General features: G+C 43.7%; 2 protein-coding genes across 2 annotated transcripts in view; both read left to right on the top strand.

The window, feature by feature from the left end:
• The window catches only part of abca3b (ATP-binding cassette, sub-family A (ABC1), member 3b), a gene marked incomplete at its 3' end in the record, with an annotated part of 43,668 nt that overhangs the window by 5,268 nt on the left and 18,400 nt on the right, over nt 1–20,000 (top strand). Inside the window, exons 5-31 of the mRNA XM_079281724.1 lie at nt 1,133–1,298; nt 2,153–2,412; nt 2,511–2,627; nt 2,817–2,937; nt 4,784–4,957; nt 5,066–5,247; nt 6,450–6,596; nt 6,712–6,841; nt 6,943–7,097; nt 7,388–7,543; nt 7,649–7,859; nt 8,041–8,191; nt 8,817–8,915; nt 9,920–10,118; nt 10,212–10,518; nt 10,618–10,891; nt 11,284–11,488; nt 11,633–11,852; nt 12,223–12,381; nt 12,900–13,072; nt 14,289–14,423; nt 14,565–14,759; nt 14,851–15,038; nt 15,178–15,348; nt 15,889–16,085; nt 16,232–16,305; nt 16,676–16,803. Coding sequence (XP_079137850.1) covers nt 1,133–1,298; nt 2,153–2,412; nt 2,511–2,627; nt 2,817–2,937; nt 4,784–4,957; nt 5,066–5,247; nt 6,450–6,596; nt 6,712–6,841; nt 6,943–7,097; nt 7,388–7,543; nt 7,649–7,859; nt 8,041–8,191; nt 8,817–8,915; nt 9,920–10,118; nt 10,212–10,518; nt 10,618–10,891; nt 11,284–11,488; nt 11,633–11,852; nt 12,223–12,381; nt 12,900–13,072; nt 14,289–14,423; nt 14,565–14,759; nt 14,851–15,038; nt 15,178–15,348; nt 15,889–16,085; nt 16,232–16,305; nt 16,676–16,803 — 4,694 coding nt within the window. The remainder of the gene's footprint in view (nt 1–1,132; nt 1,299–2,152; nt 2,413–2,510; nt 2,628–2,816; nt 2,938–4,783; nt 4,958–5,065; nt 5,248–6,449; nt 6,597–6,711; nt 6,842–6,942; nt 7,098–7,387; nt 7,544–7,648; nt 7,860–8,040; nt 8,192–8,816; nt 8,916–9,919; nt 10,119–10,211; nt 10,519–10,617; nt 10,892–11,283; nt 11,489–11,632; nt 11,853–12,222; nt 12,382–12,899; nt 13,073–14,288; nt 14,424–14,564; nt 14,760–14,850; nt 15,039–15,177; nt 15,349–15,888; nt 16,086–16,231; nt 16,306–16,675; nt 16,804–20,000) is intronic.
• LOC306786837 (cytochrome P450 2K1-like) overlaps nt 19,954–20,000 on the top strand; it is a gene marked incomplete at both ends in the record, with an annotated part of 6,989 nt that continues 6,942 nt past the window's right edge. The window contains one exon of the mRNA XM_079281726.1: nt 19,954–20,000. This exon is cut by the window's right edge and continues 163 nt beyond it. Coding sequence (XP_079137852.1) covers nt 19,954–20,000 — 47 coding nt within the window.

The following is a 20,000-nucleotide window of genomic DNA, read 5'->3' as shown; positions in this document are numbered from 1 at the left end:
TGTTACCAGTTTGACTGGTTCATGCCCTTTTGCTCTGCTCCCTTTGTTTGTTTTGGTTTGTTTAAACACACACAAGTCAACAAACACGTTCATGTTGTTGGTCAGGTTCATCATTAAGCACCACAGTGTAAGGTCACGTGGTGGTGATGACCAGGTTTCTGTCTACTCTGATTAAATGAGAAGTAAAAGGTAGAGAAGAGACATGACATCACATATGGGAAAATGTTTATCTGGCTTGAGAGAGAGAGAGAGAGAGAGAGAGAGAGAGAGAGAGAGAGAGAGAGAGAGAGAGAGAGAGAGAGAGAGAGAGAGAGAGAGAGAGAGAGAGAGAGAGAGAGAGAGAGAGAGAGAGAGAGAGAGAGAGAGAGAGAGAGAGAGAGAGAGAGAGAGAGAGAGAGATATGAACTTATGAACTTTGTTGGGTGAATCATCTACCCGTATTTATTACTTTATTGTCCTTGTAGAAAGTGCTTCCTGCTGCCAGGGCCCTGTTTCAGAAAGCAGGCAGGCTTATTCACATATAATCTCTATAATATATATATATATATATATAAATGAAAATAACTTCCACTCGCATAAAGGACATGCAGAGTTTTACTTTGCATGAACTTTTAAATGTATGAACGTGAGGGCAAAAATACGCTGTTCAAAGAAATGACTGTCAACACATAAAAACAGTAACTTTAGGTGTTCCTGAGGAACTAACGAATATCCCACCAGGATTTACATTCTGACGGACGGTAAACCGCCGCGAATGGATGCGCAGCGAGACGCATTCAGTCCACTTTGATACGGACTGAATGGATGAGGAAATGAAACGTGATCTGAGGGTTAGTTTTCACGACAGGGCCCAGCACTTTGTGTTGTACTGTACAAAGGTCATTTGTTTAACAGAAATGATAGGAGGCCCACAATATTTCACACAGATCGCCACACATGGACCATGTATTTAATATGCCGAAACACACTGTACTGTGCCACTCTGTCATTCACTGCAGTGCGAATGCTTATTTATTGCCTGATTCATTCAGTCAATAAAACGAATAACTAAACGAGAGGCACTGCTTGAAGCCAAGTTGATAAAGATGTCCTCTCCCCTCTGTCTTTTTGCACTCTCTGTCACGATACACAGGTGAGCTACCACCTGCGTTTCAGCTTCACCCCACGCGGCGCCCCACCCATGGAGAGGTTGGAGCTGAACCCAAACAATGACCTCGACTGGCACACGCTCAGCCTGTTTCCCCTCTTTCAGCTGCCAGGCCCGAGGGAGCAGTATGACAAGGAGGGGGGCACGCCTGGTGAGAACACACGGCCTCTTGCTGTTACACCCTCGTCACTTAGTTTCTCGTTATCTTTCTCTCCCACTTCACCTTTAATCCCCAAAACAATCATGTCTGCTTTGATGCTACTGAACCATCATGAGAGGGTCTTTCATCGCAAAAGAAACAACCTTCTTCATTTCTTATGGGAGGTATCCTGATTAGCCCTTTAAGCAGCCACAGTATTAAGTCAAAACAGGTTTTTATATTTCTGATAAAACAGACCATGACTTATGAAAAGCACTTATTTCCCACAATCTCTGGAGCCATCGCCTCAGGCTGTGTTTCCATGGCAACCCCGGCCCTGCACGTCTACATTTTGGCGCTGTTAGGACTGTACCCTCGCATCATTTGTGGGGCATTAGTGAGGTGTCGAGCAGCAAATATCCTCAACTTTCATCTTCCCATTTGTCTGTCAGGATGTCTAATTTGTTAAGCGTAGATGACGGGAACACGATGATGATGATGATGATGATGATGATAAATTGGGGATGACACTGTTCTGCTGTGGCTCTAACCCTTTTTAATAATAAAGTTTTAAAGTTGAGAGCCAAAAGAGGGATGCTCTAAAAGATCATCCTCTCAGCATAATAGAACTGGCAAGCTTTTAGAGTCCCATGAATATGGATTTACAACCTTCCACATGCATAATAACTCACGACTTTGGTTCCTCAAGGCCTCTCACCCATTTTCATGTTAACTTTTAGAGGGAAGTTAGAAGGACTTTGCCTCGTGGAACATGTCTCTTTGTAAGTGGGGTTGTGCCATGAGTAATTGTTTACCAAAAACAATAGCAACACATTTTCCACAGCGTTCATGTTTCTCTTTTGAAGGTTATTTTCGCGAGGGTTTCCTGGCTGTACAGCATGCAGTGGACCGAGCCATCATGCGCTCTTGCAACAGAACGGCCGCCGCCTCTCTGCTGCCACACATCAGAGTGGTCCTGTCGCGGTTTCCTTACCCTGCCTTTATATATGACGTCTTCATCCTGGCCATTCAGAACCAGCTGCCCCTGCTACTGGTGCTCAGCTTCACCTACACCTCCCTCAACATAGTACGATCCGTGGTGCAGGAGAAGGAAAGGAAGCTCAAGGTTTGTGTTCCGACAAGCAACGTTTTTTTTTTCTGGGTTTTGAAATGAGTGATGGAACTGTCCCTTATATTCGACCGTTTTCTTTTCCTGCGTTTCAGGAGTACATGAGGATGATGGGCCTCAGCAACTGGCTCCACTGGAGCGCCTGGTTTCTCATGTTCTTCCTCTTCCTCTCCATTTCCATCTTTTTTGTCACCCTGCTCCTTTGTGTCCAGGTGAGTTAGTGTTACAAATCATTGTTACATTCCGTCACGTAATAGTTTAAGCAGTACGAATATGTAGCTTAGTTGTAGCTCTCAAAGCAACACTTCATACAGTGTGAGTTTAAACCAAGAGGAAAAGAGAGTGAACAATTGAATTCACAATAATTGAACAACTGGGTTCATTTCTTTCTGTTTCTTTAGGTGAGCCCTTATGGAGCAGTTCTGTCCTACAGTGACCCCACGCTGGTCTTTGTCTTCCTGCTCGTCTTCACTGTGGCCACCATCAACTTCAGCTTCATGATCAGTGCCTTCTTCTCCCGAGGTGTGTGTGTGTGTGTGTGTGTTTCTTTGTTTGACTTAACATTGCATAATAATAATAACAATAATGATAATGATGTTACTCTTTGACGATCCGTCTCTTGCCTCTTTGTGTCCTGTGTGTGTGTGTGTGTAACACTGCGTAGGCTCTCAGATGTAGGTCAAAGTGTCTGCTGTTTGCTCTGCGCCCTCCTCTTAGCGAGTTCAAAGCGCAGCAATAAAAGCCGCATCAGCCGTAAAAAGCATGTTAAAACTTAGCCAAGATCTGCTCAAAGACGCTTGTACAGTCTGTATAGATCAGCTGTGAGAGGGTAAACGTTTAGGTCATGTAATTACTGCCCACGTAGAATCTGTTTGTGCTTCTGGTGTTTTATTGTTCATTTTCTCTGTGATGAGAAATGCTTTGTTCACTTTAAAAAGTAGGAAGTTTATTGTTTTAAGTAGTTCTGAGTGCTGTCCGTCTTCAGCCGCTGAAGAACACTCTTTAAGTCCCGTCTCTCCTTTCTCTTGTTCCCTTCTCTTTCCGTCTTCGCGGTCTTACTCATTCAGACCAGCATGTGAATGAAAAGTGTCTTTCTTCCAATTTTTCGCAAAACAAAGCAGCTCGGATTGCGAGCGCTCGGCACAGCCTCAGTTTTTATGCAGCCCCTTGCAGAGTAGTTGCACATAAGCACTTGCTTCTTTTAACAAAAGACGAGAAACACAATTTAGTTTGGCGAAGTGTCTAACAACAAACAAATGTGAGTTGGATTTTGGTGACTGGAAACGATGGAGTGAAACAGGCTATTGTTTCTTGTATAATGTATGATTTGCAATAACTGGGGACACTGCAGTTTGACGGACTACTTTCAATTTTCTGATTATCTGAATTGCCAGGAGCTTGTCTTGTCTGAGTTCTGAATCTGGTCCTGTTTATTCTGTAATATTTAGTTATTACATTATTATTATTTGTTTAGCACTTTGTTTAGCACTGTCCCTATGCAAGTCTATTTTTGTCCACAAAGGCTTTTGTCCACATGAATAATTTTGTCCCATGAATAATTGCCCGAGCTGTGGTATTTGACAGTCTGACTGAAGTCAATACAATTGAGTCAATTAGTGCTGAACTTTCCAGATAACGTGAGCGAAATAAACTGCGTCATCATGTTGTTTTTCCTCTGGCTCTGTACATGCGTATAAAAAGGCCAACACGCCGAGATCATTGCATAGCAAATGAAGCCCAACCAGGTTAAAGGGCTTTACATACACATAATGATTTGTAGATAGAATTGGAAAGAGGCAGCGACGAGGGTCTTTTCTGAAAATAGACCAAAGGATCCTTGAGTGCCCTCTTGGGCCGTTTCTGAACAAAAACAGGTTTTTCCTCTCTTGGTTGTCCTTTGTGTGAACAGCTGATTGGGTACTTCTCCCCACTCACTGATGTACTTTTTATGAGAAGTGCTCTTTTGAGAAGTCTTGTCATGCTGCCCCGAAATGGAAGCAAGAGCAGCGCTGGAAGTCTCTCATTCGCCTCATCCACAGTTTCTTTCTCCGTTTGTCCACCGTCTCTCATCTGTCCTCCCCAATGCTTCCTTTGAACAGCACTCAGACTTGCGCCGTCAATCAGGGGAATGGGTTTTGCACCAAAGGTTCTTCAAACAGTCATTTACCTGTTTGCGCTGGCTTAGGTCCACAAATGTGTGTGTGTGTGTGTGTGTGTGTGTGTGTGTGTGTGTGTGTTTGAGCTTGTCTAGCGGCAACAGCAATGTTCTTGTGTATCTGTGGCAACAGAAAGAGAGTGGTGAGAGCTGTTCAATTTTAAGGTCTGTTGTTGTTCAGCATCTCTTTCTTTCTTCTCTTTCTAACTTCAGCCAATGTGGCGGCAGCAGCGGGCGGCTTCATCTATTTCCTGAGCTACCTGCCTTATCTGTTCCTGTGGCCACACTACGACTTGCTGAGTCATGCCCAGAAGGTGTCAGCCTGCCTCATCTCCAACGTGGCCATGGCCATGGGAGCTCAGCTCATAGGAATGTTTGAAGGCAAAGGTGAGACTTGAGGTTGTATTTAAAGTGAGTTTTGTAAATTTCTCAGTTTCTTTCCTTTTTTAAAACAGCATTTGAATTTTCTTTTATCTCATCCCCTCCCCTCTGTAGGAGTTGGAATCCAGTGGTCGAACTTGTTTGACTCTGTGACGGTGGATGATGACTTCTCCATGGCCCAGGTGTTGTGCTTGCTGCTGTTTGACTCTGTGCTCTACGGGCTGGTGGCCTGGTACACGGAGGCCGTTTTTCCTGGAGAGTACGGAGTCCCTCTACCGTCTTACTTCTTCGTACTGGTATGTTTCAAAGCCAGGTGGACCTCACATGCACACTCGCATTCACTGTGGCGACCAAATACAGCTGCGTTAGTGGGATGAAAGTATGAACGGAGGATGCATTCAGAAGCGACGTTTCAGATAATTGAATTTATCTGATAATGTTGTTTTCGGCTCACAGTGCCTTTTATTCTCTACGGCAGTGTCAGTTAGTATTTCAAACAAAAAAGACACGAGCCCCTAAAAAAATGGGGAAGTTGTGTACAAACTAAATATCGCCGAGTCACCAGGTTGGTTCTTGTAATCATCTTTCCCCAACTGTTATAGTTCACAGTAAAACATGATGTCAAAGTTCAATCGATTTTGTGTCGTGATGCTTGTAACATTTCAAACCACATGTATTGATTACTTGATATCGTGTTAAACTTGTGAGGTTGGATATTTCGTATGAACTAGAAATATACATTTTCTTAAATATCATTGTCAGTTTGGTCTAGAAACTATTTTATTTTGTTTTGTTTTATTGTTCTGTCAGATATTTTCCCTTTTGGATTTTAAAGAGTTCTATTTATATTTCTTAAAACAACTTTGTAATCAAATGTTCAATACGGTGTATATTTTTCCGAATCTAAAAAAAGATAAAATCCTTCAATGCGCAAGCGTTTTGTATGAGTATTTGCTATTCCCTGTCTGGTGGGGTTCATACAAGGTTTGGCCAATAGATAACGATACAGATACAGGTAGTAGCTTTGTTTCAGAAGAGGCAGACAAATTAACTGAATTTCACCTCAATAAAAAACACGACACTTAATACTACTAGTGCAGCAAAAAGGACATGGCCAGTGACATATGTTGAAATGCACAAACAAGCATGAACTTCTGCTTCCAGGAAATGAACCGGCTTTCACATTGTGATTTGACTCTGATCTTTAGGAAGTGCACCAGAGGAAACGATCTCCTCTAACGAAGAGTGTACATGAACAACGCCGGCCCAATCTCTCTTTCTTGTGTCTTTATGAATGATCTTGTTCCTCTGCTTCCCGTGTTGCATCCTGTAATTACTCTGCTTCGCTGAAAAATCATGAGGAATACACACATGCAGCGTGTGCATTATTTGATGCCATTTTTGACTTTCATGCTGTACAGTTTTAACCCACTCAACTTCCTACCTGTATCTACCCCCCCCTTTCTCTCAATCCCCACATCTGCCTCATCTCCATCAGCCTTCATACTGGTGCAGCAGTCCCCGAATGGCTTTGGTGAATGAGAAAGAGGAAGAGGAGGATGCAGAAAAGGCTCTGAAAGGGGAGTTTATAGAGGAGGAGCCAGCTGGACTTGTCTCCGGGATCAAGATTAAACACCTCGCCAAGGTGAGCAGCGAAACAGACACCCAGTGGGTCAACAAGGTTACTCTGCCGCCGTACCTTTTTTTTTTTTCCTCCTCAGGTAATGCATGTAAATGTTTTGGGTTTATCCCATCGACAGGAATTCAAAGTGGGCAACAAGACACGGCAGGCTGTGCGGGATCTCACGGTGAACATGTTTGAGGGTCAGATCACGGTGCTGCTAGGACACAATGGTGCTGGGAAGACCACGACACTGTCCATGCTGACAGGTGACCAGCTGGTGTACACACACACACAATCAAACATAAATGCCTCGGAAACAATCTGAACTCAACTGATTGCCTTTGTGTGTGTGTGTGTGTGCCTGCAGGGCTGTTTCCTCCCACCAGTGGCAGAGCCTATATCAACGGGTACGACATCTGTCAGGACATGGCTCTGATCCGCCGCAGTCTGGGACTTTGTCCCCAGCATGACGTACTGTTTGATAACCTTACTGTCAGAGAGCACCTGCTCTTCTACGCTCAGGTACTCGCACAATCATGCACTTACACAAAAACACACACATGCACATACCTGAGCTGAATCTTTGTTTTTGTCAGGTGCTAATTAGTTGTTAGTTTTTAAATCATAAGTGAAAGTGTATTGTGAGGCGTTCACATTGTTTTAATATCATGAATACACATTCCCCGGTCATTTTATCAGGTACATCTATACCATCTAATGTTATCCAGCTCTGCCATAAATACTACCTTTTACAAGGTTCATAATGGCCAGTTTATGTTTGTTATTTGTGTGTTGATCTGCTTGATATCCAGCTGAAAGGCTTCTCCAAAGACAAGATTCCAGACGAGGTGGACCGGACCATCCGTATCCTGAACCTCGAGCACAAGCGGCAGGCTCGCTCCAAGACCCTCTCTGGTGGCATGAAGAGAAAACTCTCTATTGGCATTGCCCTCATTGGAGACTCCAAGGTGAAGAAAGTCCTGAGCATGATTCACTCTCATTACTTTCGTCCCGTCCTTCCGCCGCATTAACCGCGTCTCATCTCTTCATCCCTAACCTGGTCCTTCCTCCAGGTGGTGATGCTAGATGAGCCCACATCGGGTATGGACCCATCAGCTCGGCGTGCCACCTGGGACCTCCTGCAAGGGGAGAAGCGCGGTCGCACCATCCTGCTCACCACGCATTTTATGGACGAGGCCGATCTGCTCGGCGACCGCATCGCCATCATGGCGGGAGGAGAGCTGCAGTGCAGCGGGTCGCCGCTCTTCCTCAAGAGCAAATATGGTGAGTGGGAAGTGGCTGCAGTGAAAAGTTGCCAAATATGTCGTAAGCTTTTTAAAAGGCAGTCATGCTTTTCTTGCTTTATAATTCAGACCTGGACATTCAGGAGAATTGAAACTCCAGTAATTCAACTCCATGAATTGTAACAATTAATTACACAGGCCTCCTTTCTTCTGCTCACCAGGTGCTGGCTACCACATGGTGATAGTGAAGGATGCTCTTTGTAACGTGTCCGAGATCACCCGCCTCGTCCACATGTATGTGCCGAATGCCACGCTGGAGAGCAGTGCGGGGGCTGAGCTCTCTTACATCCTGCCCAAAGAAAGCACCAACAGGTGAGTCAGTCACGTCTTTGTTCGTTCGTTCATTCATTCACAATAACACAGTGGAAAGTGTGAAGTGGCCTATGAGGTAGAAAGACCATTGACACAAAATCACACCTGCTGACATAATGACTTCTGTGAAAGGGGCCGACCTGCACTTACTCTGGGGAAATTATTATGATGAATGCAGATAATAACCGTATGGCTTTTTCTCTCTTTGGCTCTGTGCAGTAAACACCTTTTTTATTTTTTATTAGAGCAATACAAAAAACACTGATATCAGTGTGGTAAATATACAAAAATTGTCTCTTGTTTTACCACAACCTTTACATTTCTTTCCTCCCCCCCCCCTTTATAGCCATCTCCCTTTGCTTTGTTTTATGTAGTTGTTACTGAAAATCAATATTTTTCTCCCCACGATTTGGACTTTGACTCCACACAAGTTACTGTTCTATGATTAGATTTAATGCGGAACATGAGGCACAAATATATGATTTCAAAGCCCAACGATACGAGGTCACATTTGGCAGCTTTACACTCATCCACAGCTCACATTGTTGTGTGTGTATATACACATTTGTCCCACTGCCAGTGTGTAATGTGTGTGTGTGTGTGTCCACTTTGTGTTTGCTCTCAGGTTTGAGCTGCTGTTTGCTGAGCTGGAGATGAACAGAGAGGAGCTGGGCATCGCTAGCTACGGAGCTTCAGTGACCACTATGGAAGAGGTTTTCCTCAGGTGGGAGAAATGTGACAAGGGCCAGTGTGAATGTGTCTTCTAATTCTGTAGGACTCAAGGACTAACTCTCCTTATGCTGGCTACATTTTCAGTAAAGCAGCAATGCACAAGAGGAGGTATTTTAATTCAACAGAAAGTGGGTTCCATATACTACCTATATTAAAAAATGCTTGTTATAGTCGCTCTGCAGTCATACATCTAGTTTGGAATTCATGGAGCTACAACATTGAGCAAACCAGTGATATGGCTGATGTGTTCGCTTTCTCTCCTTTGCTCACACATCTTAGTCCCAGCTGCTTATTGAGCAATTATTTCTGCTTCCCCGTAGACCTGCCATGTGTATCTGTGGCAACGGGCAGGAGAGCGCTTTCTCTGCAGACCGCTAACAATGCATGCTGCTGTATTTCAACGATAGCAGTCACAGGCCTCATTATTTTTCAAGTCACACCGAGAGTCCATCAGTGTGTTCTGGCCTTTAACCCGACACACACCAAACATCAAACATGACACCAACGTGACAAGAAAAGCTGCTGTTTGGTCATTCAGCTCCCTTCTGGCGTTCGCTATTTTTGCAGCCAAGTAAAATTCCTTGCCAGTTAGAGAGTAACACTGCTATCATTAAGGTTTCTTTAAAATAATGAATCCCAAATTAAACACTGTATCATGATCTTTTATCGTCTAAAATATCTGATGACCAAACAGGAAAGAGGTATAGAAAGGAAGGACCAATGGACTTGGCGAGATGAGGGTGTAAAAAATGGCTTTATTTGCAAGCAGCACTGCAATTCTTCCCCTTAGTGAGCTGCTTAAAGAAAAGTGAAATGGATAACGTGGATGGATTCAAGGACATCACACAAAAGAGCAGCTGTCGATCTAGTTGTTGTTTTTATACATTTATAAGCATTTGACAAAAGTGAAGGCTTCATATTTAAGGCACCTTTTGTTCCTGTTTTTCCTATTTTCACTAAGTAGATAGATAAGCACATATTGATTTGTGTGTTCAGGGTGGGAAAGCTGGTGGATTCTAGTTTGGACATCCAGGCAATCCAGCTGCCAGCCCTGCAGTACCAACATGAGAGACGCTCCCATGACTGGACCACAGATGACGCCAGCAGCATCAGCGGCATGACCGACGTCACCGACTTCACAGACAGCGGCACGCTCATTTCAGAGGACTGCTCCAGCATCAAGCTGAACACCGGGGTGAGACAAGGGGAAGCAAACTGATGCTTTTCATGTTTTCTGCACATCATTCATTTTGCTCACATTTCAGCTCCTCTTCTCCTCTCCCATCAGGCCAGACTACACCTGCAACAGTTCTACGCCATGTTCCTGAAGAGGGCACTGTACAGCTGGAGGAACTGGAAGGTGATGGTGGCTCAGTTCCTCGTCCCTTTGGTCTTCACCGTTTTGGCCTTAGTTGTGGCGCGCTCTCTTCCCAATCATGACGACGCTCCTCAAATGAGGCTGGCACTCAGACGCTATGGTCCCACCAGGGTGCCCGTGGCTCTGCAGCCTGGGGTGGGTCCGCTGGCTGCCGCCCTGGCAAACACGTACAGTTCACAGCTCTCTGCCCAGCTTGGCCAGCTCATCAACATCACGGGTAAGCATCGCGATATAGAGACAGGGGGGGGGGGCTTGGCTTTACTGGTTAGCTGAGTATTTACTGACCACATGCCCTTTTTCCCCCGCTCCCCGTCAGATTTCAAGAATTACATCCTGACCCAGGCGGAGGAGGAAGGCGGCAGCTTTAACGAGCGCTGTGTGGTGGGTGCCGCTTTCCGTGGCAGCAGCCGCCACTATGCAGAAGCAACGGCCTACTTCAACAACGAGGGCTACCACACACCCGCCACGGCCCTCATGATGGTGGACAATGCTCTGTTCAAACTGCTGGCAGGGCCGAATGCTTCCATCCAGACGGGGAATTACCCAATGCCACGCAACCTGTCTGAGAACGGCCAGAGCCAGCTCAGAGAGTGAGTGACGGGAAAGGGAGTTCTATTCCAAGTTCTACAGCATTCATGCTGCATGACAAGAAAAGTACCCCTACTTGAATGTCAGTCAATTATGTTGCACTTAACTGGTACCACTTATCTGAGGTTACGGTATGAATTGAAAATCTCTCAGGGGGAAAAAAACAACTGAAAAGGGATTTTGATATAGATTCAAACCTCAGGTCATTTTGTGTAGCAATCATATTGACAAGAAAGAGAAATTGGGATTGATTTTTAATTATACATCAACAGGAATGTGTTCTTTTTTGCGATTTCTTTGCCTCTCCTTTGCACCATTTCTCTTCAATTTCTTCCTGTCATGAAACCCATTTTCACCTCCTCCTCTCTTTTTCCCTCTTTTCCTCCATCTGTAGGGGAAAGACGGGTTTCATCATCGCTATAAACCTGATGTATGGTATGGCCTCCCTGTCCAGCACATTTGCCCTTCTGCTCGTAACCGAGTCCTCCATCAAGTCCAAGCATGTGCAGAAGGTCAGCGGCGTCTACCTGTCAAACTTCTGGTTCTCTGCGCTGCTGTGGGACCTGATCAACTTCCTGCTGCCCTGCCTCCTCATGCTGGTCAGTGTGACATCCGATTACTTGTTGTAATAAAGGTAGCGACACTGACAAGCTAGTGTAAACAGTTGTCCGGTCGGAGAGTACAGCATGCATGAAATAGATGTATTGTACAGTCTCTTGACTTTACTTGTTTCCTGCTCTCAGGTGGTGTTTCAGGCATTCGGAGTCAAGGCTTTTGTAGACAACAACCACCTGGTAGACGTGTTGCTGTTACTGCTGCTGTATGGCTGGGCTGTGGTGCCTCTTATGTACCTGCTCAGCTTCCTCTTCTCCACTGCCGCTTCTGCCTACACACGCCTTACCATCTTCAACGTGATCTCTGGCACGGCCACCTTTCTGGCTGTCACCATCATGGCCATCCCAGGTGAGGGGGGGGGGGGGAGACACAGGCTTTGAGTTAAGGATTTGAAACGTGTTTGTGTTTGGGCTGAATGCATCTTGAGTGTGTGGATGGCGAAAAGGGGGAAAAGCACTTGCCCACTTGTGTCCCTCATTGAATACAAATCTGGAGTATTTGTGGTGGGAAGCCAATGAGGGATCATGTTCCAGCAACTCCTACTGGTTGATTGAGATGCCTGGGCGGAGAGGAGTGGGCGTTTGAAATACTAGTGAGGAGGCTAGTGGCTGTCCAAAGACTCCGCAGGTCAACGTGGGACTACAAGAGGACAATGGGACGTAAATGTACACAATAAAGAAATAAATGTTTCGTTATCATTCTTGTTTCTCGTCTCCAGAGTTGAAGCTGCAGCACACGTCGCACTTACTGGATAAGATATTCCTGATCTTTCCAAACTATTGCCTGGGCATGTCCTTCAGCCAGTTCTACAAGAACTACGAATTCATCTCGTTTTGCACCCCCAGCAGAATCAGCCAAGAGATATGCGAATATTTAAGTAAGTACAACCTAAATGCAGCCTTAGAGAATGAAGAGGTCTTTGTATTTTTTACGTATAGGTGGTACAGTGTGTGTTTTTACTTGTAAAAGTATGCAGTCTACTACCTGATTTTACCATTTAATATGTGATGTATGTTATTGGCGATATAATTATGATGAGTCATAATGTGGGTGTCAGTATTACACACATATAGGTTTACCTTTGTAGCGACAATGAGTATAAAAATAATGATGTGTCCTATATTTAGAATTTCTTTCAACAAAGAACACTGAGCTCAAGCAGAAGTGGAACAGATTGACTGAAAAGTTTATTTTCACTTCACCCTTTCAAAAGTTAGTTTGTTCGCTGCAAGTTGAGTGTAGTTTACAGTAAACAAGGTCCTGTTGTGACGAGGACAGCTCAACAAATACTTGAATACCTGAAATGGAAAGGATGAAATGTGAAATGTTCAGATAAACCCCGCATATGTATGCTCTTAATTTACTTGACACAACTCTGTATTCGTCTGCGTCTAGACATCACGTACCAGAGCAACTACTTCTCGATGTCGGAGCCTGGTGTGGGACGCTACGTTGTGGCCTTCTCACTGCAGGGCGTCGTCTACATCATTCTGCTGTTTGTCATCGAGCTGCAGTGTGTCCGCACTCTCCGGCGACTCCTCGCCTCCCTGTGCACAAGACGCAAACGGGTAGATGGATTCTGTGGAGCGGTGTCGGTGTTTTTGTTTTTGGTTTGGTGGAGTGGAAACTTTCCAGTTCCATCCGAAATTTCCCAGCAACCACAGCTTCTCTCCGAGAAACAATTTTCAAAGTGTGGTTAGATGTATTCAAACTGGAGCCTGAAAAAGAGAAGTCTGGAATAGTTTGTGAACGGTCTGTGATCATGCAGATTTGAATCAATGTACAGGGAATAGACTACATGTTGTTAACACTCCATGAAAAGGAAACTTAAACTCTGAAGTATCTTTTAACTAGTAGGTTAAGTGGCAGTTGGCAACATTGGTCACTCATAAAAGAGGCACTTTGCAGGCTGTAACAACTTGAGCATGAGACGAATAACAGAACAGAAGAAAGACCCTTAATTATCTTCCCTCTAAGTGCAGATGTCCCTGCAAACTGATGTATTATATATCAAGGGTAACGGTCTTGAATTTAATGACAGTGATTTTGATAAATATGCTGATTGTCTTTTCCAAAATGGATACATTTCAAATATCACTTCTTACATAACGACGCCGGAGCCGCAGCCACGCTGAAGAGTTGACGAGGTGTTACTTCACACTTCTAAGATCTATAACCACCTCTGCATTCATAAGCACATAGGCTTAAATATGGGGATTCTTCGACATTTAATAAGTTCATATCTCATGAAAGACTGAAACTCCTCCAACTAATTTAAGAAAACACGAGTGAAACTGTTTTGAAAAGCATTTATTGCTGAAATTATTACTTTATTTGCCGATAAGTTAATCGACAGAAAATCAATCTGCAACTATTTAGATCATTGATTAATCTTGAATGACATTTTTCAAGCAAAAATGCCGGAAATTTGCTTTTTCAATTTGTGAGATTTTACGGATTTTCTTTATTTCACACAATTGTATTTTAAATTGAATATCTTTGAGTTTAGACAAAAAAGGCAATTTGAAGACGTTGTCTTTGGCTTCAGCACATTGAAACAGGCCTTTTTCATGATTGTGATTTATCGAGAAAATAATTGTCAGACGAATCAACAATGAAAATAATAGTTAGTTGCAGGCCTAAATGCCTTTTTATAAAGAGAGTTGGAGTGAAAGGTTGTAGTTTCAGTTTCTGCAGGCTCTTTCTGTCATGACCTTAAACTATGTTTGAGGAGTCCCTTTTTATTGTGACGTGGTGTTTGATATTTGTACGTGTGTGTGTTAGTTACCTCTAATAGAGGATGCAGCACTGCTTCCGGAGGACAGGGATGTGGCTGAAGAGAGGAAGAGGGTCCTGGAGTGCCAGCCAATGGTAGAGTCTATGGTGGGCAGCCCTCTCATACTGCAGGAGCTCAGCAAGGTACGAAGCACAGGAAAGTCTTGTCCTTGTCTGAACGAGACCGACTGCCTCAGTGTTGGAAGATGTGTGTGGCTCCAGAGGCGTTTGTCTCAGTGAGATATGACATGGTGGTACAGACCCGCTGTTATCTCTCCTTCGCAGGTGTACAGCAGCGGGGAGAGTCTCCTGGCTGTGGACAGGCTGTCTCTCGCCGTGGGGAAAGGAGAGTGCTTCGGCCTCCTGGGCTTCAATGGAGCAGGCAAGACCACAACCTTTAAGATGCTGACATGCGATGAGAGCGTTACCTCCGGGGACGCCTACATTGATGGATACAGCATCTTGAGGGACGTTAAAAAGGTAAGAGCAGAGGGGGATGGAAGGAAAGGACATTTTATAAAAAAAAACAAAAGGCCAGATTTGTAAGACAACATTTATCTCTGGACTGCAGGTGCAGCAGCGCATTGGTTACTGCCCACAGTTTGACGCCGTGTTGGATCACATGACAGGAAGAGAAACTCTGAGTATGTATGCCAGACTCAGAGGAATACCGGAGAAGTATGTGTCTGGCTGTGTGGAGAATGTCCTGAGGTCGCTGCTGCTGGAGCCTCATGCTGATAAACTGGTCCGCAGCTACAGGTAGGTCGACTGCTCTGAGCCGTCCCCTTTTTTCTGTTTTGGGCCACGGGATTTACATTTTCGCCTGAATATTGGTCCATTTTTTTTTTTTTTTTAGAGCAAGTACATGTAAATAATATGTCCTCATCAATATGTGCAGCGGCGGTAACAAGCGGAAGCTGAGTGCAGGCATGGCTCTGATTGGTGGGCCTCCGGTCATCTTCCTAGATGAGCCTTCGACCGGGATGGACCCAGTGGCCAGGAGACTGCTGTGGGACGCTGTTACACGCACACGGGAGTCTGGAAAGGCCATAATCATCACTTCTCATAGGTGAGCTTTATAGTTATTGGATATCAGCAGTGGTACATTTACTCAAGTACTGTACATTTCTGAGGTAGTGGTCCTTTACTTGAATATTTTCATTTTGTCCTATTTTATGCTTTATGTCAGTTCAGAAGGAAATAATCAGTGGTGGAAGAAGCAATCAGATCTTTTATGTCAATAAAAGTAACAATACTCAAAGTACAAGTACCTCAAAATTATACTTCAGTTCAGTGCTTGAGTACCTCGAAATGAAGTGCTCTGACAAAAAAAAAAAGAAATGCCGATTTGACGACTTTCTTGCTAGATTTAGTGACTTTTGGTGCCGCTCGCTGCTTTCATTGGAAAAGAGCTGGCAACACTGATCCGGATTTTTCGGTTCGATTTCACAAGGTTACCGATTTGGTGCGACCAATGTTACTGACACAAAGTACAAGATCTGAATACATCTTAAAATAAGTTTTGTTCAACATCTTGATGCATGAAAGGGAGATGACGTGTGGGTGTTTACAACTTGTACCTTGTCTCCCTGACATGTTCCCGCACCAGTATGGAGGAGTGTGAGGCCCTGTGTACCCGGCTGGCAGTGATGGTCAACGGTCAGTTCAAGTGCCTCGGGAGTCCCCAACACCTGAAGAGCAAGTTTGGCAGTGGCTACACCCTGCTGGCGAAAGTACACATAGAGGCTGAGCTGGAGGATAGTGACCTGCAGCTTTTTAAAGACTTCATCGAAAGTACCTTCCCAGGTCAGAGGCATACAGTTAACATTTACAAGGATAACCAAGAACATAACTGTAATTATGTTCTTAACCACGGAACAAAGTGTATTATTGTAGTTGCATTACCAGTTATCAGTCTACATTTGAACGCTTTTAATTTTCTCCCACCACAGGAAGTCAACTAAAGGATGAGCACCAGGGAATGGTGCACTATCATTTGACTGACAAAACACTTACCTGGGCCCAGGTAACTTGTCTATACAGAAATGCAGTTGTATCTGTGCACTTGTGCTGTGTTAGGGCTCCCTCTAGAGCACAGAATGGTGCACAGTAATGCTGAAAGGCTTTATAGCTGAAACAAAATGTTCAATCGCACGAGTAAAACATGCTTAGCTGTGTGCACAGTGATGGTTATAGTTGCATGGTCATGGTATACACTTTAAACACTGAAAAGCCTGCTTTGAAAATGGAATGTTTATCTGTATTTTCAATGTTCAAAAGTTGCAGACTGTAGCATTAAATTGTGATGTTGCCACAACGTCTTGTATAAAACCGGAGATGCATTTGTGTCACACTATTCTATGTTTTCTCCCTTCCTATTCTCCTCTACCTTCCAGGTGTTTGGCACTTTGGAGGCAGCCAAAGAGAAATACCAGATTGAGGACTACTGCGTGAGCCAGATATCACTGGAGCAGGTGTTCCTCAGCTTTGCTCAGTTCCAGCACTGCACTGAGAGTGGTAGGAAGTAAGTGGAGCGAGGAGTCTGTCCATGCATTGTTCATTTTCCACAGTGCTTTGTGTGTGTGTGTGTGTGGAGGACCCGTTACACAGCAGGTGTGTACACAGGCCGGGGCAGGTTTTATCTCCAGCTCCATTTTGACGTTGACCACCAGAACACACACACACACACACTGGGCCAGTTGCATCAACTTCAGCATCTCTACTACTGTATCACGTCGGTGTGTCTTTGTTGGGTCATTCATGATGTTGTTATTGTTGCTGTGTGACGAAGGAAGTAGGAGAATTGGGATTATGACGCGTCCGGGATCAGGATTATACCAAGTAATGAACTCTTGAGTACTGCACCTTTCCAGTGACGTTAAAGACAATGACACCACTCATCAGATACTACAACTACTCTGAAATGTGTGTGACTGGGTTTGTTTTTGTGCACTTGTGTGTACAGCGTGTTATTTATGATTTCATTTTATTGATTGTTTCCAAGAATTTGTGCTTTTTTCTGTGATAATCACAAGAGAATGAACCACTCCATTGGCTACGCGTCTGTAATCATTGCACACCTTTGCGCCTTATCTAACTAACGAGGGTTCTTGTTTCTTTATATTGCCCTATACAAAAACGCCTGGTAATCATTATGAGCCTCTTAATGTTGTTTCTGCCAGATGTAAATAATGTGACGTGTTCACGGTAATAAGAAAACACGCAGAACATTTACCGGTACTCATTTAAAGACTGTTGTGGGCACGTTAATGAATGCATGTGTACAATATGATTTACAGAGTGCATGATACTGGAGGAGCAGAGAGCTGAAAACGATAACTAGAAGACCATTATTCCTCAGTGTACATTTAGTCCGGTCTTAGTACATTTGATACGCCTCCATTGTCCAGGTCTTGTGAACCAAAGTCTCGGTTTTCCTGCCAAACAAGTTATAGCAACAGCGTGTTACCATGTGGATATCCAGCCATCACAGTTTGCATCGAAAAAAATACAACAATTATGTGACACAGAAGATGTTCAAACGTGAGGTCGTAACTTGAAATCAAGTCGTATCAGACCGCATGTGATTGATCTGGGCCTAAAAATCGCAAGACTGCAATAACCTTTGAGGTGTTTTTGTACGTTTTTTTTCCATTTTTCTTGCTATGCATTTCACACTGTGTGTGTGTGTGGTGCAGAGAGTATGGAAACACATGATTCCTGATTTCATCCAGACTGTAGTAAAACAGTGCTATAATTGTCCTTAAATATTACAACTAAGAAATTGTTATTGCGCAGTGGACAAACTACTGCTGTGTCATCTTTAATGTAGAGCTGCTCCTTCAGGGAACTCCAGGAAATGCAATACAAAAACAAAACGGCTGTATATAGATAGTGAACACTGTATATAGATGGTAAAAACTTGAAATAGATGCCTTGCTCTGAGGGAGAATGATCAGCTCAATGTTTGAACCTCATTTCAGAGCGTGCCCAATTTATCACAGTCTCAAAGCCTTGATTGTACTTAAAATACGTTGTTGGAGCATTTATGTATTCTGTAGGAATATTTAGAAAAACATTTGAAGTTTCAAAAAAAACAAATGAGAAATGGATTCTCAGTTGCCTGCTTTTCATCCGTGTTCGAGATCAAAAAGGATATTCTCGGATGAATCGGTGATCACATTAACTTGAGGGTACAAATGACATTCCTACTCTTGGAAAATCCCTCTGACTTCACAGACGTGATATGAATGTATTTACTGTCTTACACGAAAGCAAAGAGCGCTCACAGTAATCAACCCTTTTAACAGCTTTGTATGATTTACAGCGCTTTCTTCACGTCACCAGATGTGTGTGTGTGCGCAAAGTAAAGTAGAAACTGACATTCCAGAAAGGCACAGATATGTGGCTTATTGGACTTTTTAAAGGATTTAACCTCCTAATTTAGACTTTTGTTACATTTGTTCATGTTTTTGCACAATTTGTTTTCTCATTACATGTATGACTTGAATCAATTGCAATGTTATATACGTACAAATGGAAAGGTTTGCCCTGCTGATCTTGAAGGTTTGAGTTATCTTGAAATACAGTGTATCGTATTTAACAAAGGGAATTTACATCATTGTAACTGTGTACTGTACATGTACCATGAAACTGACCAACTGTATATGTGTCGCTATTCTTTTTAAATTAAATAATGCTCTATGCAAATTGTAGCAAATACCAGTTCCTGGTTGTGGTGGAAAAAAAACGATTTAATAGTCGGTGTGTTTCTGGCCTGGTTGTACAGGATCCTGTCCCCACTTCTGTAGGCCTCCTCTTTAGCCCGACGAAGCTGCATGAGTCTTGCAGTAAACCAGGGTTTATTGTTGTTACGATGTCACAGTGTCAGTGAGCTCATCCAGGTCTGTAGCAGCAGCCCCAAAACACACTCCAATCAGTGCAGACAAAGGAATATGTTGGGGAATAACCGTATATGAGACCTCATATAATTTGGTACTTTGAACACAGCTTGTATAAACATGTTTTTAAAAGATTAACAGAGCATGTCCCAGAAAACTACACACCAACATCATTTGACCTGCAAAGAGGGCATCACATGATGAGTGGACCAGATGTGTTTTGTATTTGTTCAATGAAAGGGATTTGATTGGTGGACTGTGACGTAAGGTACAGTCCACCAACAGTTACAAAGTCAGACATTATAACTCTGACACTTTGTTGTAAACACATCCTTGTGTACACAAGAATAAACGGTCTCCGCTGGTTGCTGCTCCAACTACCACGTCTCTTCTCCTAATTTCGGCCACAACATAATGGTGGTGTTTTTGCCATAACATTGTCCCTGTTGCCCTCATGTCTCAGCAGTTTGTGACCCGTAGAGTCCCCATATTTGTATTAACAAGCCAAAAACGGATACTGGTGTAGACTTGTAGGACATTCTGTTCTTTGAACAAGATCAATCTGAGGTACTGTAAAGTTAATCTTCAAACAAACACGTTATTCAGCTTAGTCTCTCCTTTGAGATTTGCTGCTCTCCTGAGAGTTGGCAGAGTCATGATGGGGGGGTAGAAAATGAGTCACCCGAGACCTTATGCGTTCCAGGCCACATAAGTTTTGAGCTTGTGGTTTAACTGCAAGGTTTAGTCGGAGGTGTACCTTAACAGCGGAACAAATGTCTCTTTTTGAGGATTTCGTCGTCTACCTCTGCTCTAGTCCCAC

Source organism: Melanostigma gelatinosum (genome assembly GCF_949748355.1).
Source record: "Melanostigma gelatinosum genome assembly, chromosome: 13".
NCBI classification, from domain to species: Eukaryota; Metazoa; Chordata; class Actinopteri; order Perciformes; family Zoarcidae; genus Melanostigma; species Melanostigma gelatinosum.
This window is presented reverse-complemented; position numbering and strand designations above follow the sequence as displayed.